This window comes from Amblyomma maculatum, chromosome 3 (genome assembly GCF_055883805.1).
Source record: "Amblyomma maculatum isolate TAMU_Amacu chromosome 3, ASM5588380v1, whole genome shotgun sequence".
Taxonomy (NCBI): domain Eukaryota; kingdom Metazoa; phylum Arthropoda; class Arachnida; order Ixodida; family Ixodidae; genus Amblyomma; species Amblyomma maculatum.
This window is the reverse complement of record NC_139346.1, coordinates 213,439,906-213,462,272: the sequence shown is the minus strand read 5'-3', so window position 1 is coordinate 213,462,272 and position 22,367 is coordinate 213,439,906. Positions and strand designations below refer to the sequence as shown.

Here is a 22,367-nt window from a genome sequence, read left to right as displayed (position 1 = left end):
CAGAACGATTTGATTCAACAAAATAAGCATCGGCACTGATGCTGCAGCAGGAAATTAAGCGCATTCTACTGCAAGCATGTCAAGCGCAGTCATGAACAGGAACAGGGCGGTATGATGTAAGGAACAGTAACTGCACGGATGCTTAATGCTACATACGTTTATCACCATCAATCAGCAGCTGCAGCCGGACTATACCCACTGCAGGGCAAAAACCTCTCCCATATTCCTCAAATTAATCCGGTCCTGTGCAAGCTGCACCCACTTGACCCCTGTGAACTTCCTAACCTCATCCGCCCACCAAACTTTCACCGCCCCCTGCTGTGCTTTCCTTCCCTTGGGATACAGTTTGTTGCCTTAAGCGACCATCGGTTATCCTCTCTTCACACTACATGTCCTGCCCATGCCCATTTCTTTTTCCTGATTTCCACTAGAATGCTAGTAACTTGAGTTACTTCTCTGACCCACTCTGCATGCTTCCTACCTCTTAATGTTACCTCTGCCATTTTTCATTCCATAGCCCTCTGCGTTGTCCTTAACTTAAGTAGAACCCTTTTCGTTATCGTCCACGTTTCAGCCCCATAGGTGAGTTTAGGTAAGATGCAACTATTGTATACTTTCCTCTTGAGCGATACCGGCAAGCTGCTAGTCATATTCTGTGCGCTCCATCCCAATCTTATTCTCATTGTTATTTCCCTTTCGTGGTCAGGATTTGTGGTTACTACCTGTCCTAAGTAGATATATTCACCTACTACTTCCAGTGCTTCACTACCTAACATAAACTGCTGTTCCTTCCCGAGGCTGTTGAACATTACCCTAGTCTTCTGCATATTGATTTTCAAGCCTACCTTTCTACTTTTCTTGCCTAGCTCATCAATCATTCTTTGCAGTTCATCCCCAGAGTTACTTAGTAAGGCAATGTCATCAGCAAATCACAGATTAATTCTCCATCTACCCTTATCACTAACTGCTCCCATTCCAAGTGTCTGAATACTTTCTAAGCAAGCTGTGAATAGTACAGGGGAGATTGCATCTCCTTGCCTAACACCTTTCATTATAGGATTTTTTTTACTTTCATTATACAGAACTATACTTTCTTACTGAGATGTTTAACTACACTAACACGAGTATACCATTACAAGTAAAACGCAAGGATGTCCAGTAAAAGATAAACTGGGTGGACACTTAATATCCACCTTTAATGGTACGACATTGCAGGCTCCCGTATGCGGCTCCCTTTCTGAAATTTCTAGAACCTAGTTTACATACACGCATTCTGCTACTCACTGAATTAATCACTATCGTTTCATTTGTCCCCCTATTATTTGACACATAGTCATTTGCATGCAGTCTTAAGCTACCATGATATGTGAAAGACCACCCGATGTAGACATAAACCTGCCCTTTAACCAAACCATAAAATGTGCTTGCGTGGCCTAAGGGTAGCGTGTCTGACTAGAATTGGGTTCCCATCTCACCGGACCTGTTTGAGTTGGCAGCTCCTGTCAAGTAAGCCATGCAATGTTTCATGACATTACACAATCCTCTGACCAATCAGTGCCTAGTCATGTCCCTTGCCAACTACAACCTGCCAGAGGCATGCTTGTAATTCTCTGTGGACAATGCCGAACAGTGCCCTTAACGATGTCACATTAAAGCACCAATAAAGCACATAAGGTCATAGCACTTCCCATGCAGCTGCCACACACCACAGCAGCTTAATTATGAAGCAGCAAAGGGCTGCTCCCACCATGACACCAACACAAAATGTACGCACATATGGTTAGTGTGATGGTGACCAAGTTTACCCATATGCATTTGAAACCTCACTAGTAGCAACTTCAAGGTACATTGGAATTGCAGCAAATTTTTTCAGGCACAGTGGCTCTAGCAATGCTGGCAGGTTGAGAATTTACCAGCAAGTATAAAAAAGCAGTGGTAATCATGGAGTAAAAGTAAAAAAAAGAGGTAAATGCTCTAATTAATTCAAAGCTTGCACGATGAGCAATGAGGATTACTTCTGCTTTGTTACCAAAGCAGGTTACCGGATGTGCTTTGTTGGTGTGAGCTTAAAACAAAAGCATACATTAAAAACTTCACAGTGACTGTTACTACCAACAAAAGCAGCAGCTTCATAGGTATGGCTGTCCTGCCACCAAATGCTGCCAGTGCCCAAATGATTTCGACATGTTTGACGCGTCACCAAGATCAGTGTGACACATTATCTGGCACGTAATTGACATAGAGTTGTGTCAAAGGAACTTATTCTTGCCTGGATGCGCCCCGTGCCTAGCAGCTGCTGTCGAGCAAACTCAAGCCGCTGTTCATCATCATCACTATCAATGAGGAGCGTGCCTGGCTCAAGCTCTTCAGGTCGCAGTAGCCGTGGACTGTAGCTTCCCGCCCGATACTCCTCTTCACTCTTGGCAATGGGGTCCCTAAAGGGGAGGATGTGATAAGACACCAATCATCATCAGCATGATGCTGTGCTCCCTTCGTTACACGGTTCTTTACAAACTGATTTGTCAACATGAACTTCTTGCACTGTTTTCCATGTTCGATACATCAAGCATGCACTCTCCACCTAGTAGTAATAGACTTCAGTAAGGTACAAAACTTAACAATGCCTAATCTCTACAACTGTGAATGCATTCAGCTTCAGCAAGAGCCAAAAATAGTTGAGAGGCAAATGTTAGCACGACAGATTAAACAAATATTGTATTCACTCATGTAATGAACCATCCTTCACTTTCTTCATTGAAAAGTTACTGACAAAAAGAAAGTGGTGGCTTTTCGCAGCATATTCCTCAGTTTCCAGCCATTCTCATCGCTGTCTGCAACACAAGACGGTGACAGCGTGCCAATAACATCAAGGCATTTGTCTTTTCGTGCAAGCATTATACAAAGACGGCAAGCATTTGCAGAAGGGAGAGAATGCAGCAGCTAAAAACATCCTTTACACTGAAATGTAGAGAAATCAGGAAGCAGGACCTTCAGGCCCCAACATGATTTGGTGAGCTTGAGATCGGGAGCAAAAATTTCCAACTCTCACTACAACTAGCATGTACACCTGATGTTCAGAGCTAGCGTTAATCAGGTTCCCTTACCTTACTGCAGTTGGTGAACAGTGGTAAAAACTGGTGTGTGGCTGACCACATAATTTTGTTGATGATTAAACAAACAGACATGTTCTCACAGGTGGATATTGGTACATTAAATTTTGACTCTTGCGCAGAAAACCTGCCCAAACTTTCTTCCCCTGCCTAATAAACCCTCCCCTCAAACTGGTGTCTTTTCTTTAAGAAAACATGGGTTCATTATACAAGTTCCAAGACACTTCACTGCTAGACAAAACACAGCAAAATATGCAGCTGAAACTCAATGTATAATAAACAAATAATAGTACTAACAATTACTGGCTTTCAATCAAACATTATACAACGAATGCGGTTTGTCATGAATCCATTTTCCAGATGGCAGGCTTCACCGTACTACACATGTGACTAGCGGTGGTGTGGCAAGCACTTGAGAAAAGACTTCCACTTTTACTCGCACCACAGTTGAAACTGGACATATATCAAACTCAAACAGGACTGTGAAATAGTTTGATATACCAACATGTAATTTAATATATCAAACACAGCAATAGATAAGCTGATCTGTAACCTGAAAACTAGAATATATTATACTCAAGTTTATGACGTGCTTCTAGAAGCAATGTGTCACTTACCACACGCTGGCAATGCACCGTTTGGTAGGCATTGTTAGGCTTACCCTACTTCGCAGTGAAACCATATGGGCAGTGTTTTGGAATGAACCACTACCTATGAGAATATGTTTAATTCTGTTACCAGTGCACTATGGGTACAGTAAGTTTCCACACCTTCAGCAGCAAAGCCAGCATACCACATTAGGCAGTGCTTGCAGCTAGCCTTTAGTGACTACTATACTCTCTCTCACAAGCTGTTTGCAGCCCTGTGGAAGGTAGGCATGTCCTGAGACAATCAGAATGGAGTGCACTTTATAACTGCCTTCCTATGCTTCTGTCACCCGGATAAATTCACAAGGTGCTCCATTTATGGAAATAAAGGAGTTGAACAGGTTCTCTCTCTCTCTCTCTCCCTTTTGCATCCAGACTCCTCAGGCACGCTTTTGACCAGCTTAGGATTTATTTTACACTTTATACAAAACTTTGGCTGAACATCTTTACAGTGCGGCCTCTCAAAGCACCCCAGTCACATCTCTGGTTCCTTGTTTTCCTGTGCCGACTCTTTGTCTTCTTCCCTCCTCTCAGGGTCCTCCTTTATGCTCCTGTGTCTATTGTTTCCCACGCTCCACCCCTGGCAAAGGCAAAGAAGCCACGCTTGTTTCCTGGAAGACGCATGGCCGTTTCAGGGTCCGCTACCGCTCCCAGGCGCGGACCGCAGCCAGTTACAATGCCATCACCCAGGGGGCCGTGTGATCAGCAAGGGCCTGCATTCGCCTCAGCTTTTCGATGACCTCGAGGCGCTGGTCTGCTGATCTTATCTATGCTGCCCTATGTTCAAGTTTGCCTTCCCCCGTGGCCACAAAGTCGGGCGCACCGCGCATGCATGAAACACAGACACGAGCAGTCCCTGCGTCCATTCTATGCAGCTCGTTTTGGGGGAACATCTGTGACAAAAAGATGTACTAATAATTTAGCTTTTTCGTTACTGCAGCAGGTGTGCTTGGCATCTTTTGTTTTTATGTTCATTTTTGGACGAGCAAAATGCTGTTCAAGCGGCTGAGCCAACATTTTTTTTTTGTCAACATCAGTTTGTATCAGCTCTTCTGTTGTCACGTCAACGCTTCTGCCCCATGTTACAAATATCTAGGTCAGCGTGACCGCTGCCCAAGGAAACCTGTTGAATACCGACCAGGGCAGCCGCATGTAGATGGAGGCAGAATGCAAAACAAGGTGTCGCAGCTCCACCATCCGGTGGAAGTACTAGCAGCAATGCTGCCCAATGTGTATCGCTTCAAACAGCAGCACATTCCGAGTGCGTTTCTTGTACTGGAAGTCAAGCTTCTTCTGCATTTTTTACGCTGTCGCGGTCAATAACGCATTGTCCTGTCGGAGGCGCTGCACAACCTTGGTGATAATTGGTATTTTCTCTTTCCAGAACAAGTGGTGCACCACAGTCTAGCAACGTTTTCAGGTCAAAATCATCTAGCTTCTTCGTCTGTGCACGGCCTTTTCAATGAGAACGCTTCTTTGGTGATAATACTCTGCCCATCCTTCTCATATGCACTGTCCACTGGTAGAGTGTTATTCACTCACCTGAAGTCCTCCTTATAAAAGAGTTCAAACCTGAACTGTCCCCGCCCTGGACGCAAAGTGCTTGAATAACGTTTAAAGCTAACTGCTTCTCCGGCTGAAGGTAACCGTGCATATTTGATGCATGACACACAGGCTACATGCATGACGCTACCGACTCTGTCAACCCCATGTTCCCAAAAGATGGCGCATTATAACCTCGCCACAGGCCTACACATTGTCGTGTCAGTGCTAGTTTTGTCTATAAATTTCACGGCTGATTGAAACGCGCTTTCCACTTCAAGAATTTCGGTTGACACTATGTTTTAAGTTCCTGTTTGGCTAGATTAAAAAATAGTTCTAGAGAGCTGAAATATTTGAGGGACAAATTTCTGTGCTCCTGCAGCTCTAATTGGATGAGAGCGCTCTACCTACCAGTGTTGCAAACAGCTTGTGAGACAGAGTATAGTTTGGTTGGCTTCACTGCACGAAGGTGATGTGGCACGTAAAATAAGCACCAGAGACCATGGGTCACCTTGAAGTGTAGTTTACCTCATTGCAAGGTTTAATAACACTAGTGCTGCCAGTAGGTGGCCAAGACCACACAGCCGACCTGAACTCACACAAAGTGTAATCGAAGAATACCATTAGAAGAAGCCCCACTTGCAGGGGCACAGTGCACCTTTCAACGCAGTAGAATATTGAGAAACAGATATAGGTTAAATGGAATTGCTACTTAGATGGAGCAAAAGCCTCAGAGTTGGTTGATTTTGTACTAAGACAATGTAAAAAACACTCATTAATCGGAATTCAAGTTATCTGACCACTGCATAAACGGAACTGAGACCGGTCCCGAAAGCACAGGAATGTAAGCCTCATAGCTGTAATATTGCGACCACTACAGATTTGCGGGCTGACTTGTAGTATGAATTTTTGGATCAGCAGTTACAATTTAAATTAAATGGTATAACCACACCTTTTGATTCGCACCCAAAATATGGCAAAAAAAGGCCTGGGAGTAATTGAGAGTAATGAGTGTGTGCAAGGTCCTTACTCGGGCACAGGCTCAGCTGGCTGCTCCTCAGCTTCTGAATCATCCTCTCCTCTTCCCTCATCCTCCTGCTCATTCAAAGCGGGTCCACTGTTGCTCTCTGCAGCAGCAGCAGAGGTGCTGGGCTGTGCCTCAGGGGGCTCCATCTTGACTTCTTCACCAGGTTCAGTCTTCACGCACGGGAAGAGTGGCCCGCTTTCCACACCTTGCTGCAGCAGCCACAAAAGTGCAACACCCACTGGTCAGTCACTCTCTCGGAAGCTCCAAGTGAAAGCCAATTTACTGACTTCATTGTGTGACAATGCCGCACTGATCTAGGCCACACATTTTTCTCTCCACCTGACACAATGAACCTCTCCCAATCTACCTCAATCTACCTCTCCTTAACAACATCATGGAGTCATCCTCCATTAATCAAGATTGCTTGATCAACTGCCCCTCCCATTTATTTCTTCACCCATGAAATCATGGACCACTTCATTGACTGAACAAGTCAATCATTTCATTACAACAGATGGAAAACTATTTCAAGACACTCGGTAGCCTGTTGCAACAGTCGTTTTTTGAAAGCGGCAGATGCATGCACGCATTATGAACGACTCAAGTTATCAGCACTGGCCAGTAGATTTTAGACAGTTTCATAGAGTTTGTTGCAATAATAAAGGGCCCAGAAATGCTAGTTAAGGTAAAATTCCAATGCAAGAAGAAATACATAGAGGTGGTCTCTGCGAGTATTTGAATCAAATTTGAAACCTTTGTGTGGAGCTGATAATTTGCAAATAATTCTTAAAATATGCTTCTGGCGACCGCTCACAACCGATTGGGGTGAAATATCTCCACACGGAAACTTCTCTACTGACGTCAGTAAGGCTGCTGGGCGCGCCTGCTCACTGGACGTTCCCAAGTTATGCAGGCAAGAGGGGGCGGGGCACCATTGCGACTTTTCTTCTTTTGTAGCGAAAGCTACACTGCGGTAGGTTTTCAAGACCTCGGGTGGCCGCAGCTGTGAAGAGGCGTAGCTAAGAGGAGAAGGAGGAGGAGGAGAAGGCGGAGAAGAAGAAGAAAAAACCAGTGGTGATAACTCGGTAGTTGCCATCCTGGTAGAAACGAATGACAACAGCGAGTTGCCTGCATCAAAAGCTTTCGCTCCACATTCGGTTCAGCAGCGCTGAACCCCTCTAATTTTTTTCTAGCGAGCCAGCATGGATTGGGGGGGAGTTGAGAGAGGAGCTAGCTTAAGAATTTTTGCGCTGCAGAGAGGATTGATGAGATACCTATTGCTCGTGCGCATTTCATAATTTTAGTAAATAGCATTTTATGGGCTCTTTAGCTATAAATTTTACACCACAATGCCATTTTGAGAAATTGGATGCCATAGGATGAGGAGTGATTAAACAGCGTTACTTCCCGATTACTTCAGCCATGCGTCTCATTTATTTTATTCATAGGATTAGTGGTCCTGCACACTGAGTATAACTGTTTAATGTTCGGGCCTTACTGCATGCAGTAAGGACCTCATGTTACGATGACGCATTCTCTCTTACCGCTGCCTGTACACAGTCGACCACACTTGTCTAGAACGGTCCAACGGTGCTGTGTGGAGGAGGAGAATACGCACCTCTTGCTTGAGCTGGAAAAGCTTGCGCCTAAGGTTCTCCTGGTGTCGCTCCCGTAGCCGTGCCCGTGCCATATATGCCTTGAGCCGAGACAAGAGTGTTTCCCAGTAGGCTAAAAGTAAAATGGAACAAAAAAATTTGGTCGTCAACTGCACAGTCCACTTAAGAGGAGGCATGGCAAATAATACAGTTGATCCCAGACATATCCAACCCAGATATATTGAATTACTTCTTATATTGAATTGTCAATTATCCCTTTGAAAATCCTATGTAAAAGCACAGCAGTGTTGTTCGCGTTTGTCAAACCCCGTTAACGGAACACTCGATATACCGAACTGTACGCCGTGTCCGTATAAGCAGCGCATTTCCTAATGATGTTTTTACAGTTACTTTGGTCACAATCAGCCCTGCTCAGCTGAGCGTCTTTGGGTACTGCTGGCACCGATAACACTGTAAAATCACGTGAAGAGATCAATGTCAAGATCGCTTGAAAGTGACCTACGGTTTAGCGGATTGTTTTCAATGTGACCTTACTTTCTACGGGGAAGATTGTGTTCAGTGCACCGGCTGTCATGTGGTGAAAGCAACCTAGTTAACCAAAAACTTGTGGCAGCTCTTGTGTGGCCTGCTTCGCAGCTGAAGAAGACCCTGTTATCAAAAGTACTCAGTTTTAATTGCATTATTATTGCATTTGGAGTGTACCAGTAACACATCTAGACCTCATATGATTTCTTCGCGCTGTGTTTATTTCGTGATAGTTATGAACCAACTAGCCCAGACCAAGATCCTAATTCCCTAAGGAACTGTCTACTTCATTTTTTATGTGTCCCAACTTCAATAGAAATTCAACCAAGCAGTGCGAGATACGAGTAGTGCAATTTCCGCCACTCCAATCTGGATAATGGAGCTGCACACAAGGGTGCTCCCAGTGCGTCCCCCTTTTCGACACCTCGTGCGAGGTACACCGCTTGGTGCGCAAGTGCTTCATGGGTCAGTGCACCGATGGTGAGTCATGTGCTGCTAGCATGCCGGAGGGCAGAAAGCGCGCCACCAGTGCAGGTACATCTTTGTAAAAAGCAAAGCCCAGGGGATTCGCTCCTCAGCCACACTTGTGTGGCTCTTAATGCATTCCCAGAGTTGCAAGCCTCCTTAAGATAAGATTTTTCGTCCTACCCTGTCTGAAGGGAAGGACTTTCATGAATGCCAAAGGAACGCCACAACACAGCTAGAAGCAGACCCCCTGGGCTCTGAGCTTTCTGCAATGACTGTACATTGTATTCATGCTTGTACGTTTGAGACAAGATGATCAGTTGGCACATTTTACATATATCGATTGTCGATATATTGAACTATTTCATGATACCTTTCGAGTTCTAGTTACCTATATTTGACTGGGTGCCTAATATGGTCATTTTATTTTACAGTTTACATTTTTTCATCACCCTGTGAGGGTGATGGAAAAATTATGAAGAACTATGCAGATATTCTTAATGAGTGGTCACTGCAAATCAGGAGTGAAAGGCGATTCTGATGGTACCGGCACATCACAAAATGCTGCTGGCTTTCCCACGACGTAGTATCACTACAAAGAGTCACTTCGTATCACTATCTACTGGTTGCAGCACAAATTTGTCTGACCAAGAAGCCAAAGCATATGAGGCAATAAACACGACAAATGAAGGAATAAACTTTAGGTTTAAAATGACAGCTTTAGTGCAATTATACAAGATGTTAAAGGGCCGCTGTCCATCCTTTGGTTGAAAATATTTTTTTCCCCGGTGACTGTGAGGATTCACCCTTAGTAATTAATAACGCAGTTACAGCCACAGCAATCAACCGATTTTGCGTTTTCCTCTTTTTCCTTTTCCTCTCAGAGGTTTTTCACTCTCCTGCCCATTCGTCTAGCCTCCACAAGAAAAATTTCCCTTCCTCCTTCGCGTTTGGCGGGAGGTGGGGCATTTCCTAAAAGGGAGAGAAAACGAGAGGTCGCGTCGGAGTGAAAGCGAGGGAACGAAACAGGCAAGAGAAAAGCATGCAGTGAGCAGCAGACACATTTAGCGGTGTATCGCCCATCTTCACCCGTCAGTCAGCAAGACAGACCAATGGATGTCGTTGCGATCCTGACGTCAGCTTCGTGGCTCGATGGGCCATCATAGAGAACAGGGAAGGTGGTTTCCGAAGGAGAGTATGAGAGAGCTTTGATTTGTATTTTTGCCGTTTTGCGGTGTGCGTATCGCTGTAGTATTTTGTACAGGCTATCTCCGATACCTGATCGAAGCACTGGGCTCCTTTGCTTAAAAAGCCATACTCTGGACAGTGGCCCTTTAAGGTGAGCAATAAAGCTCTTCCTTTGCTATTTTTTTATTCTTTCTGTGTTCAAATGTATTGGCTTTTTTAAGTTATTACATATTGCAATAAACATTTGGTTGTTAATATACATGCCGGAGATTATCTTTTATTTTCATGAATACTGCAAATATAAACAAGCATCAATAGCTTTAATATGGAGAACATGGCTATGTAAGCATGCAGACTTAAAAACCGTGCACTTTCTTCATAGAGTCTAGGGATGACTTTGAGGTGTAGAAAATTTTAATGACTTAAATCGGCTATCTCGAGGTATCGAGATAAAATCCATTTATGAAATCAGGATAGGTTGCACATCCATGCCAACCAAACTTGGCTACATTTCTTAAAAATAAGCAAAATAGTCTTAATTGCCACATCCCCTTGATATCATTAGTCAATTTTGATGTTACAAAACTGATATGCAAAACGAGGTCACAAAATCGGTGGCTGAAAGGACCTCTTATGACAGCATATGCACTGCTTGTTCAAAGGAGACAAAAAAAGTTAACAAAACAGCCACACTTCAGTAGAGCCTCGTTGATATGCTCCCAGTTGATACAATTTCCCATTTCATATGCACAAAATAACCGGCAGCAAAACATCTCCCATAGCCTTACACTATTTTTCTCCTGGTTAATACATTCCCAGGTAGCACAACCAGACATGTGCTAACAAGCGCTTGTGACATGAAAAACTGATCGACGGCGCTCACCCACCACAGTTGCTTTCCTGCAGTGCCTAGGTGCAAAGAGGCGAAGCATCAGAGAAAGCCAACGAGCCAGCATACGCTGAGGCACCATTTCCAGCAGAAACACGATTTCATGAGAAGAAACGCAGTGGCTTCTTTGCGGTGCCTTGGGGGCATAGGAACGAACCATTTGATAATTACGACTATTCGTCTGCATACAAGTGTGCCAGGTTGGGGGAACATAGCATGAGCAAAAACGCAGCAACTGAAAGCCATTGCGATGGCTTTTCAACATGTCACTGGTGTAAGGGGGCGAAGTATCCTGAATTAATCAAGGAAGTGGTCACAGCTCGTTGCTTTTTACGAACCGGACTTGTTACAAAATCTCTTCCGCTCTTACGACATGCAAATATGGACTGAATTATAACAGAGCAACGCATAATGGATGTCTACAAGTGCTTCATTTTTATGCAGTGAAAGTCTCAATTCTAAATGCCTTTGCACCTCATTCAGCAGTTAAAATTTTCAAAATTAGACAGCTTGAATAATATGTTTTCCCTGATAGTATGTTTTTTTCCTGCATTTCTTTTTTTACGTACCAACGAGGTTTGACTATACAGTGACTCAAGAAAATTCTATGGCTTTCTAAATGACGAGTGAAACCTCTTATGTCATGGTTTCTGTCCTTTTCTTCCTAATACGTATAAAAGGAGCACAAATACATGACCTCTTGGAAGACGCACGCGTTCACCTGAACTGCACTTCTGCACATGTAACCTGCCCCTGTATATGGATAAACTGGCCCCTGATTTCAATCCTAATGATAGAGGAAAAAAGACTACTCTTATATCCCACTTATCTGAGCAAGTACAACTATGCATTTCGATAACTGCGTAAATAATGATAGGTTGTTTGTGTAAATCAGCCTATTTTCAGAAGTTTGATGTAGTGCTTCATGTAGTACATTCAATTATTGTTACGACTACTGCCTTCTGAGGCTTTGTCAGATATTGTCAAGTACATCCAGGTTTGATAATAATTGCATAAGTCCTAAAGCGTTAGTACACGACTTTGGCTAGGGTTGCTTTCCGTAGATTGAGTAGTATGCCTGCCTCTAGATAGATAAACAGTCAAATCTCATTACTACTAACACCACGTTTATGATCTTTCGAATTAACAGACTTTTTAAACAATCCCCAAGTGACTTCCAATGTTTTCAATGTAAAATATTTCAGAACTATTAATTTCAGTATAGCGCACATTTCAGAATAACATATATATAATTTATTTTTCTCCATTAATCTAGGAGATTGAGTATTACGAATTAGGCTAAAATTAACAGCGCCGAAACTCTCGCGTTGAACAGAAACCGCCATTTCTGCGCGTATGGCATGGGCTATGGCTATCATCATCGTCATGTCTAATGCCAACACCTAACGTCACCACAAAGCTCTGGTTTAATAGGCAGTAACCAGCAGGCCTAGCCACCTGTCTTTATTATTTTTTTCTTTCTGTGTTGTGTGTCGTTCGCTGATCAGTTGTTTGTGCCATTCACACGTGCAGTGTGGGGGAATTTTTGTTGCGGGTAAACTTATTGCGAAGTTCGTGTGAGATCCGATGATAAATGAAGCCAGCAATGACGCAAAGAAGAAGCTGAAGCAGTTTTTGTAGCAGGAAGAAGTAGCTACATTGCAAGAAATCAACGCACGGAAAAAGCGAATTGGCCTCGGCAGACAACTTCGCACTGCCCCATCAACAAGACCGTTAAACTTCACTGAACACTAAAGATGAGGCTGTATTGTACTGTTTTATTGCGCATGAACAAAGTCCGTTCTTTCTCTAGTGATGTAAATTATGAGGTCGCACAAGTGGATGATGTGGAGAATTTTTAATCAGTTGTGTGTGCTGAACACAGCAGAAAAAAAAACAACTGATTTCTTCACATAAAGCAGCTTTGAAGTTAGTGGAATATTTTCATTTGAGATTTTGCTTGCTTGCACATGTGTCTGTTGCCAAGGTACATCATTTTCACACCTTGGTTTGACCACTGACTTATAAGTGCAAGTTTTTGACTACAACGATATTTCAAAATAATGAACGATCTTAGGCGGTCGCCCGCGATTTGTAACGTCGATATCTGACTGTATGCATTTATTCAATGGAAAGGCAGAAAGGTTGGTCAGAAAGTTGACTACCTGGCCTGCTACTCTGCACTAAGGAAGGGGAAGAGGAGAAGGAAAAAGAATATGATGTGTGACAATGTGTGAAAAGAGGGATGAAACAAATAAACAAACACAGTAATTTCTTTCATAAGCACGTGTCCAGTACTGTGTCACTCAAGAAACTGCAAAGAGCCCGCATGGAGTGAAGAGTTTTCCATTTGTCCGGCCAAGTGCCGAGTAGCCCATCAGCCGGCTATTTAGTGAACACTGAAAAGACTTTTGTTGGCCGCTAGTCGGCTTCATATGCATGAGGCTAGAGGACACTGTATGTGATGACACATGCTGCCATGAAGCCAATCCCCCCTCACCCCCCCCCCCTATCCACACACACAGACACAAACCAAAAAATTCTAAATAAAACCAGCTTGAATTCCGACGATAGAAGTTGGCAGTTGTGTTAGAAATAATCCTTAAACAGGTAATGATGAACATTATAATATGTTTTAGGAAAAAACTAACTGCAAAGCAGGAACTATATTTAGCTACATAGATGATGGGTCTGTTTCAGTTCCATAATTTCCACTCCAATGCCAGAAAAAGTTGTTGCAGAGTACAGCAGAGCTGAATAAACTGTGCGAAGTCCGATCACTCACGGACGTCAAGTCCCTCCTCTTTGGCATGGATTCTCCGCTCAATTTGCTCATAGAGTGCCTGCAGCTGGCCCGGAGTCTTGCCCTTGAACACCTCCACCACATCCTGGCTGACAGCTGTGTTGATGCCTTCTCGCCGCTCCCCGACCAGGGCATCCACTGCGATGTGCATGACACGTCACAACATCGGAAATAGCAGTTCAACATGCACGCGCAAAAAAAAAAAAAAAAAATAAAAAAAAATAAAAATAAAAAAAAAAGGACAGCTGAACTTAGAATAATAGGAACAAGAAAAGAAACTAACCGCACTAGAGAAACAGCAGCTGGGATTCTAACAATAGCAGGAAAACCAAGCAAGTGCAAGAGTACAGCCAGAACTGTTCTACAGCGTGCGTTCTGCTCTGTGAGCAATTATGGCCAAGTTTAATGCGCTAAAGTGACCCAGGCTATGCTGTATTGGAGACTGCTGGAATTTCGACCACCTGGGTTCTTTAACGTGCACTGACAACGCACAGTGTATGGATGCTATGCTTTCTGCCTCCATCAAAAAGCAACTATAGCTGCTAGGATTCAACCTGCATCCTGGGTTCAGTTTATGAATAAGATTTAAAACACAGCACATTGACTCATCCTGCAACAAACATATTACAAAACTAAATCTGTGCAATAGCTAACCGCAAGAAGTACTGTCAGCACTGTCACAGGCTAATAACTGTGTATCACATTATTCAGTTTGTTTTAAAAGCAGTACATACTTTACATAGTTTACAAGCAGCAACTAGCTCCACTTATTACACCACGAGTGCATACTAGTACCACACATTTCTCTCATCAGCAGTGTGAAGCACAGCAATGAAATGAACCAGTGAAAAGATGAAAGCAGAGTAAGGCTCAAATTGAAGGCAATGGCATAGCAATACTGGCAGGTGGTGCTTGCAAGCTAGAGATGTCCTTTCACAATAAGTTGGCCATTTCATTTCCAGAACTGATATTCAAAAGTACTGTAGTGAAGTTGGCACTCATCTAAGCAATAGAGAGGCCTGAAGGGACCCTGAGAAGTACCAGAGGATGCATCCAAGCGTCGAAGCTTGCGCAGCTCTTCTTCAACTATTATCTGCACATCTCGCCAGTAACTGAGGTTGCGGCTGTTTTCCAACTCCATGTACACCTTGATGTCCTCCTGAAGGTCCTCCAGGTCTTCCATTGTCAGGCCCTAAGAAGTAAAGCATTAGCTAAACTTACTAAAGCTATGAGCGTCACTTTTCAATGCAGGCATACAGTAACACACACGACAGGTGTGAAAATCGGTGATCCTGTGTAGGCAAGCAACAATGCTTTGCAGCCAATGAAAATGCATGCATGCGCCAGCACATTTCACATGTGAGAGCAAAGCAGCACACATCACTGTGAACATATGCGTTGAATAAACAGCCTGAAATTCAACCGGTACACTGCTAAAGTATGTGAATGGTCACAATGTTGTTGTTCAACGGTACTTAAACAGCACACCTGCCTGTAAATTGGGCACAAAAACCCAGCATTTACTTCTAGCAGCTGCCCTAGGACCTTCTTGTCTCACTAGGTATTGCAAGCATGCTAAGGATATGCTTTAGAAACAAACCCCTTAAGAAACAAACCTGAAAGCTATCAATGGTCACCAGCATGTCCATTAAATATATACTGGTTTAGTGTACTGTGCTGCTGATAAGACACAACCAAAGAATGGCCACTTCACCTTGGGCATTATTACCAATGGCTATCACCCGGCACCAGAAACAATGAGAAGTGGCAAAATCCCAGTCATCTGTCTTGTTTTGCAAAGTTACTTCATTTATTAAAATTAAACTAATCAATACATAATACTAACTAACCAAAAATGATTTAAACTGAAACAAAAACCCCTGTGTATGACTGGGGTAGGAGGAGCAGTGATGAAATGGCTTTGTGTAATGCCAGTGCTGACGCCGCTCTGGGCTGTAGTTTCTTATATTTATAAAGAAAACTTGCATTATAACAGAGAAGCGCATGAAGAAGTATTACAGGGCGGTTGTCATAGATGGAAAAAGCTCAGTTTCCTTGCAGCAATCAGCCTCTTCGAACTGCATACCTGCACTTGCAAAAATACATAGACTACCAAAAATGCCCTAGAGTGAAAGGTACAAACACGCTGAAAGGCTTGATGGATAGTTCGATAGCATTTAGCATACAAGATGCGCCACTGTCCATTTGCCAGCACCTGAAGCAAGTGGAGCAAGTGTCCTGCCATCTTACAAAGAGATGGGAAATACACACGACCTACTCACGTTGAGATAGATGTAAGGCTCAAGCATTTCCACACCAAAATCCTCTTCCTCAGCACTGATATAGCGGGCCAGCAGATCGATGGGCTTGGCTGGTGGAGGGCAAAGCGATAGGACATTAGTTTAGTTGATGCTTCCTGCTCACCTTGTCTGAGAGACCACTTACCTCTGCCATCTTCAATGCGTATCTTGGAACGCAGGATGGCTTGCTGTAGATGAAACTGAAGGGAATGAGAGAAACACATGAGGAACAACAGCCTGTATAATCAGCAATATTAAAAAAGCTAAACGTTTATTTATGCAAGAAAACTAGTAAAGAACAAAATTTTTTAAACCCCCCCATCCCTTTTTTTTTTCACATATAAAAGGACCTCTCTGGACCAATAGTAAACTTATAATCCATAACTTTTCTGGCCACGCTGGTGCTTGCCTCAACCAAAAAACGCATTTTATGCTCCAAAAACTACATCGCAAAGTCTACCCACCCCTTGGGTAAGACTTGAAATCTAAAAAACTTACATAACTACAATCGTAGAGTCTGAGTGATTCACCATTTGTGAATGACAGTGCAGCCTATCCTCTGAAATCTGCACTAAAATAACTGCTGCCACTCCACTAAATTTTACTAGCAGAATAGGCCAGTGATGGCATCACCTGCAATTAACTTTTTCTCCCCTTCCAGCTTCTAAAAGCTCCCTTTTTAGTGAATCTGGTTTGGTCTGTTTTGGTTTGTAGGGTTTAAGATCCCAAAGTGACTTGAGCTATGAGGGAGGCAGTAGCAAAGGGCACCGGGAATTTCGACCACCTGAAGATGCTTAATATGCACCAACATCGCACAGCACATAGGCAGCTTGCTTTTAGCCTCCATCGGAAACTGGCTGCCAAGGCGGACGTTCAATCCCGCATTCTTGGGATCAGTAGTCCAGCACCCTAAAGCCTAAGTCACTGCAGCAGGTTTTTCAGTGAATCTAGCATCTCTGTTTTTACAAAGTAGTGATCCATTAACATAAGCCAAGTTCAATTCATCCTCAGCATGCCTTTAAAAATGTACAGTCAGAATTACAGCTTTTTCATCACTTCCAACTTGACAGTGCACAATTCATGGACTTTGATGAAAGCCCGTCATGAAAACGAATGAAAGCGCATTACCTCCAGCAACACTATGCCTTTAAGCACTCTTCAGCGCATTTGACACAGAATGAGAATGGACCGCATGTCTTGCATCCCGTAAGTTTTCAAAGACATTTCAATTTAAAAGCAATTACCTTGAATGAACCTATCAACTGCCAATGCAACATGGTTATTACACATACAACAGGATGACAAGCCATGGTTAACAAAATAACACTGGCCATGGCTAACAGTGCTCTTCGCTTTTCTTTCTTATTATCAAGAACCTTTATTAACAGAACCAAATAATATTGTTACGAGGCACACTCCGTCGTAGCCGCAACAGTTCGCCGTCAGGGACACGCTCGCAGGGCAACCAGAGCTTAGCTTCAGCATCGTCTTTTTTCACTAGCCCAGCACTTCGTCATCGTCTCCGTGACTGTGTACCGTAACAATATGTACAAACACTGTTTGGACCGATAGCTCAAAAGGCTAGTGGCCGGTCCAAATACAAATATTACTCTCCGGTTTAGCCACAGGGGATCAAGGGTTGAAAAGAACAATAATGATATACACACAATATTATTGCTATTAACTGCATAAACCTGCAAAAATACAAATCAAAGTGCAAGTAAAATAATATAACCACATAATTACGTGTACCAAACAAAATCGATAAGCATAATAGTACTACCATGAAGAAAACAAGATAGTATGAAAGAATATGGTTACAAAATACAATAAAGTGCAAGCGAAGTAGAGGATACTTACAAAAATTATTGCGCACATGTAATAGCCTGTGCACAATAATAAATAGCAGTGTAAAGTATGTTTCAAAAACTAGGTAACAAATGTGAATTTTACTAAGAAATTCAGGCAGAATTTGATTAGACTGGTAATACAGTTTACATGTCAATTTAAAATTTCTGGCGGCTTTGATATCAATCGGCAATTCATTCCATATTTTAACACCATTGAACTAACTCCATCAGTTGCTCGCCATATACATTTCTACATATGGGGAGATTAAAATTAGTTAGATGCTTGCCTAGTATGTATTACGCGAAGGCTGGACAAATAGGCTTAATAGAAGGGGAACGTTAGTGCTAATTATATTGTTGATCACAAGCGAAACTTTGTAGTTGCGCAAAGTTAGGTATGACAGTACATTGCTGGCATCAAAAATGCTGCTGCTGGATTGATCAAAATTACTAGTATAGTTATTGCAATTAATGCCCGCCGCTTTTGAAGACGATGTAGAGGTGCCAAATATGTTTTATATGTCTGACTTCAAGATTTACAGCAGTAACTGACATGTAAATGAAAAAACGAGAAGTAGAGGAAACGCAGTATATCGTAAGGAAAATAGTATCTCGCCTTATGAGCGTGTGGCACCCAAAGGCTAATTTTTTGCATACATTGTTAATTTGTTCTTTCCAGTGTAAATGGCAATCAAATGTAACTCCTAAATATTTAAAAGAAGTAACTGCTTCTATTAACGAGTTACCTAGAGTAAGTGTAAATGTATTGTTGTCTTTCTAGAGTGAAAAATGACGTAGTACTTAGTTTTGGCAGTGTTCAGCGTTAAGCAACTGTTGAGGAACCAGGAAGACAGCATTGTCCATTCATTCATTATAGTTGTTTGAATTGCCTGAAGAGATCCCCCAGTAACTAGAAGAGCGGTGTCGTCTGTGTACAATAGTACTTGAGAAAAGGGAAGCACTTGCAGGAGGTCATTCAGATAAAGTGAGAATAACACGGGAACCAAAACAGAACCCTGTGGCACACCACAAGTTACAACATTGACATCCGATATGAAATCATTATTAAGAACTCTTTGCTTACGGTTAGATAAATAGCTGTAAAAAAATTTGAGTTATCGACAAAATTGTAACTTTCCAATTTCTGCAACAATATAGGATGACATACCGTGTCAAATGTCTTTTGAATACGTAAAAAAAAATAACAGCTATTTTGTTCTGATGCAGGGTGAAATTAATAGCTTGCGATAACGTTAATACTGCTGTAGAAGTTGACCTATTTTCGACAAATTCATGTTGCTGAGATGTAATGATATTATTCTTGTCAAGAAATTTTTTTACTTGTTTTGCTATTAGTTTTTCTAGAAGTGTGTTAGTCACACTTAGTACAGATATTGGCCTGTAACTACCAGGCTGGTTATGATCTCCTGATGTTCTGATGTAAAGCAGAATTAATAGCTTGCCATAAAACTAATACTGCTGTAGAAGTTGACCTATTTTGGACAAATTCGTGCTGCTGAGGTGTAATGATATTATGCTTCTAAGAAATTGCTTTACTTGTTTCGCTATTAGTTTTTCAAAAAGTGCGTTAATTATACTTAGTAGAGATATTGGCCTGTAACTACCTGGCTGCTTTATATATTGGAACTATTTTGGCGACTTTCAGTGTATCAGGGTAGCGATTATTTTCTAGGCAACAACTGAACTAGTGGCAAAGGTAAGGGCAGGGGATATCAATGTTATCTTTGACCACCCTTGATTGAATGCCGTCAAGACCGGTTGCTTACTACCACCTTACTTAACACAGCTTTTATGTCTTCAGTGGTAATAGTGTGAGATAGTAATAGTGTGAAAGCTCTTGGTACAGATGAACAAGATAGCGATAGTGGGGATTGGCTAGTGTTTGTATGCACACTCCTTGAACCTGTATTGCAGCCAGAAATATTTTTTGGGGCACAGGGGGGGCACATAACTTTCTGCAGTGGTGTGCCTTAGTACTTTTTCCTTTCCTCAGCATTAAGGCTGCATTAAGTATGTCATGAATTCTTCATAAAGCAGTAGATATTTGCTTCTGGTAGTCTGAACCTTTTGCATATGCCCAGTGGAAGCGTGCCTCGAGAACTGAACTGAAGCATACACAACTATACCGGAGTAGATATAGTACTTCCAGTCTCATTCAATAGCAAGACCCCGTGTTCGATTGATGTAGGCTAGCAAGGAAAGGAAACCACACTGAAGGCCAGGTGTAGTCAACTTACAATGTCCTCCTGCTTTTCCCATTCCTGGAACTGGGCGGCCTCCTTGTCTCTCTGGATGCGTGTCTACAACAGGGCAATGAGTATGTTAACAGTCTTGCAAAGCAGGTTTACAACATCAAGGAAGTACAAGAGCTATTTTTTCTATGAACATACCATTTCCTCCTCTCGTTCTTCCTGTTCCCTCTCTCGTTCCAGTCGTCTTTGCTTCACCTTCTCTAGTTCTCTCTGAGTGGGTGGGAGAAAACAGTTGCACACTGAGACAAAACCACTTCCACATGCTTTTTTCCTCCTCCTTTCCATTCATCCCACTCCCTTCCTCATCTCCAGCTAACAAGTGTCACACACGCACACTCAGACCAATGTATTTGGGAAACAACTTGAAAAAAAGTCTTGATCATCTACTGCAGCCCTGTCAGCACCCAAATCTCAATGATACACCACATCCTGTGATCTGCATTGCATAAAAGCACAACACAGTTCTATTTGTTTCGCTGACAAGGAATACACTGATGTACTTCTTGACAAACAGGTTACGAAAATTCAACACAGTGCACTAAGTGATCTAGACATCTGAACGTACGCCTTCAGAGCCAAGCAAAAGTTTAAGTTTACTAGACAAATGGACTTTTGAACAAAAGCATGCCTATATGATTAACTGCTAGCATGTTTTATGCAAGCGAGGTTCATGTCTGGTCAGTGTCATTTTAGATTACTCTTAGTTCTGGTTAGAACAAGGTACTGCAACAGCTGTTCTCACCCTGTTCTCCTCCAGCTTGAGCCGATTCCTTCGCTCAAGCTCTTCCTCTGAGACATTCTTGAGCCCTTCCCGCTCATACTTCTTCTCCCATTTGAATGACTTAAGTAAGTTGGCATCGCCAAATGGGTTGTCAGTGTTAGTGTAACCCTGCAACACAACAGCCGGGAGTCAGGGCAAATGCTTCACAATGCAACACCTGTGAAGAGAGCAATGCTAAAGCACAGTGTCTGGATGGATTCGTGGCTCACATAAAGCTCATAAAGACCAAAGAAATGAGCAGCTGGTACCGTTCCAATAACCTTGGCTCTCTTTCTTTGCCATCCAGTTCCTTGCAGTATGTTGCATCACCCACGCTTAGGCAACTATTTCTCAACTGAAGATGATCAATGTATTTACTACTGATGCTTGCAACCCCAATGTGAATTTCAAAAGGCAAAAAATATTAGCAAAGTACATAGCTATGACAATGCTTTGTCTCGCATCAGTTGGTTTATTACGATGATTATGAATCGACTATAAGTCAGACCAAGCCTACTTTGCAACTTCGTGCTGTCACAAGAATACTTGATTACTTGTAATAAATTGCAATAAATTCAAGTATTTCAAATTTTCTAGTGCAATTAAGGTGTAACATTCTTGCCACCAGAATTATTTTTCAGCAATCAATTACTAGTAATCTGTTGCATTTCTTCTTTTCAAAGCAGATATAGTAACCATGAACCAGTGGTATAGCTGGAACCTGACCTTAGCAGCAAGAACTGATACACCCCGGAATTTCCTCGCATCAGAGAGACAGCTGCCAAGCAGAAAAGAAGCTGCGCATTAAAGCGTCATACATGCAAGACTGAGCAGCTTGAATTCGACTAGCTTAAGGTACCACATTTCACCACAGCTGCACAGTGGATGCCATGCTTAGTGAACTCGTACTTTGTCCCTTCAGAGTATAAACAGCAAAGCACTGCACTTTCTTTGCACCACTACAAAGTGGTGCACAAGATATTTCTATATTAAGGGTATGCACTTCGCTATGAAGAACATATAAAGATATGCGTCAGTTTCGCTGCTGATGTGTTCACAACGAAACATGAAAGAACACACACACAAAAAAGAAACGCGAAGAAAATAAAAAAAACTACTGGAAGTCAAATTACTGATTCATTTACTACAAACAACATAGACTAATTCACGAAAAAAGCAACAGTGCAACGACAATAACATTTGACATTTCTACTCTGCTAAGAAAGCCTGTTCACCCTGATATTTCTGAATAGGGACCAAGACAGCCATGAAGCCCGTTACGTTTATAAGTATACACCATTAAGATTTCAGCAAAAAAAAACATGCACTTTTTTAAGAATGGAAAGATACAGGACAGGTGCTAACTTCATCC

At 42.4% G+C, this 22,367-nt stretch overlaps 1 protein-coding gene across 2 annotated transcripts in view; it reads right to left on the bottom strand.

The window, feature by feature from the left end:
- The window catches only part of cactin (cactin, spliceosome C complex subunit), a 38,174-nt gene that overhangs the window by 10,400 nt on the left and 5,407 nt on the right, over positions 1–22,367 (bottom strand). For both annotated transcript variants that reach the window (XM_084599555.1, XM_084599556.1), the window contains 10 exons: positions 20,978–21,124; positions 20,374–20,445; positions 20,221–20,283; positions 16,258–16,312; positions 16,095–16,183; positions 14,854–15,004; positions 13,795–13,950; positions 7,945–8,054; positions 6,330–6,535; positions 2,270–2,435 (listed from right to left, as the gene is read on the bottom strand). In XM_084599555.1, the coding sequence (XP_084455681.1) occupies positions 2,270–2,435; positions 6,330–6,535; positions 7,945–8,054; positions 13,795–13,950; positions 14,854–15,004; positions 16,095–16,183; positions 16,258–16,312; positions 20,221–20,283; positions 20,374–20,445; positions 20,978–21,124 (1,215 nt within the window). The remainder of the gene's footprint in view (positions 1–2,269; positions 2,436–6,329; positions 6,536–7,944; positions 8,055–13,794; positions 13,951–14,853; positions 15,005–16,094; positions 16,184–16,257; positions 16,313–20,220; positions 20,284–20,373; positions 20,446–20,977; positions 21,125–22,367) is intronic.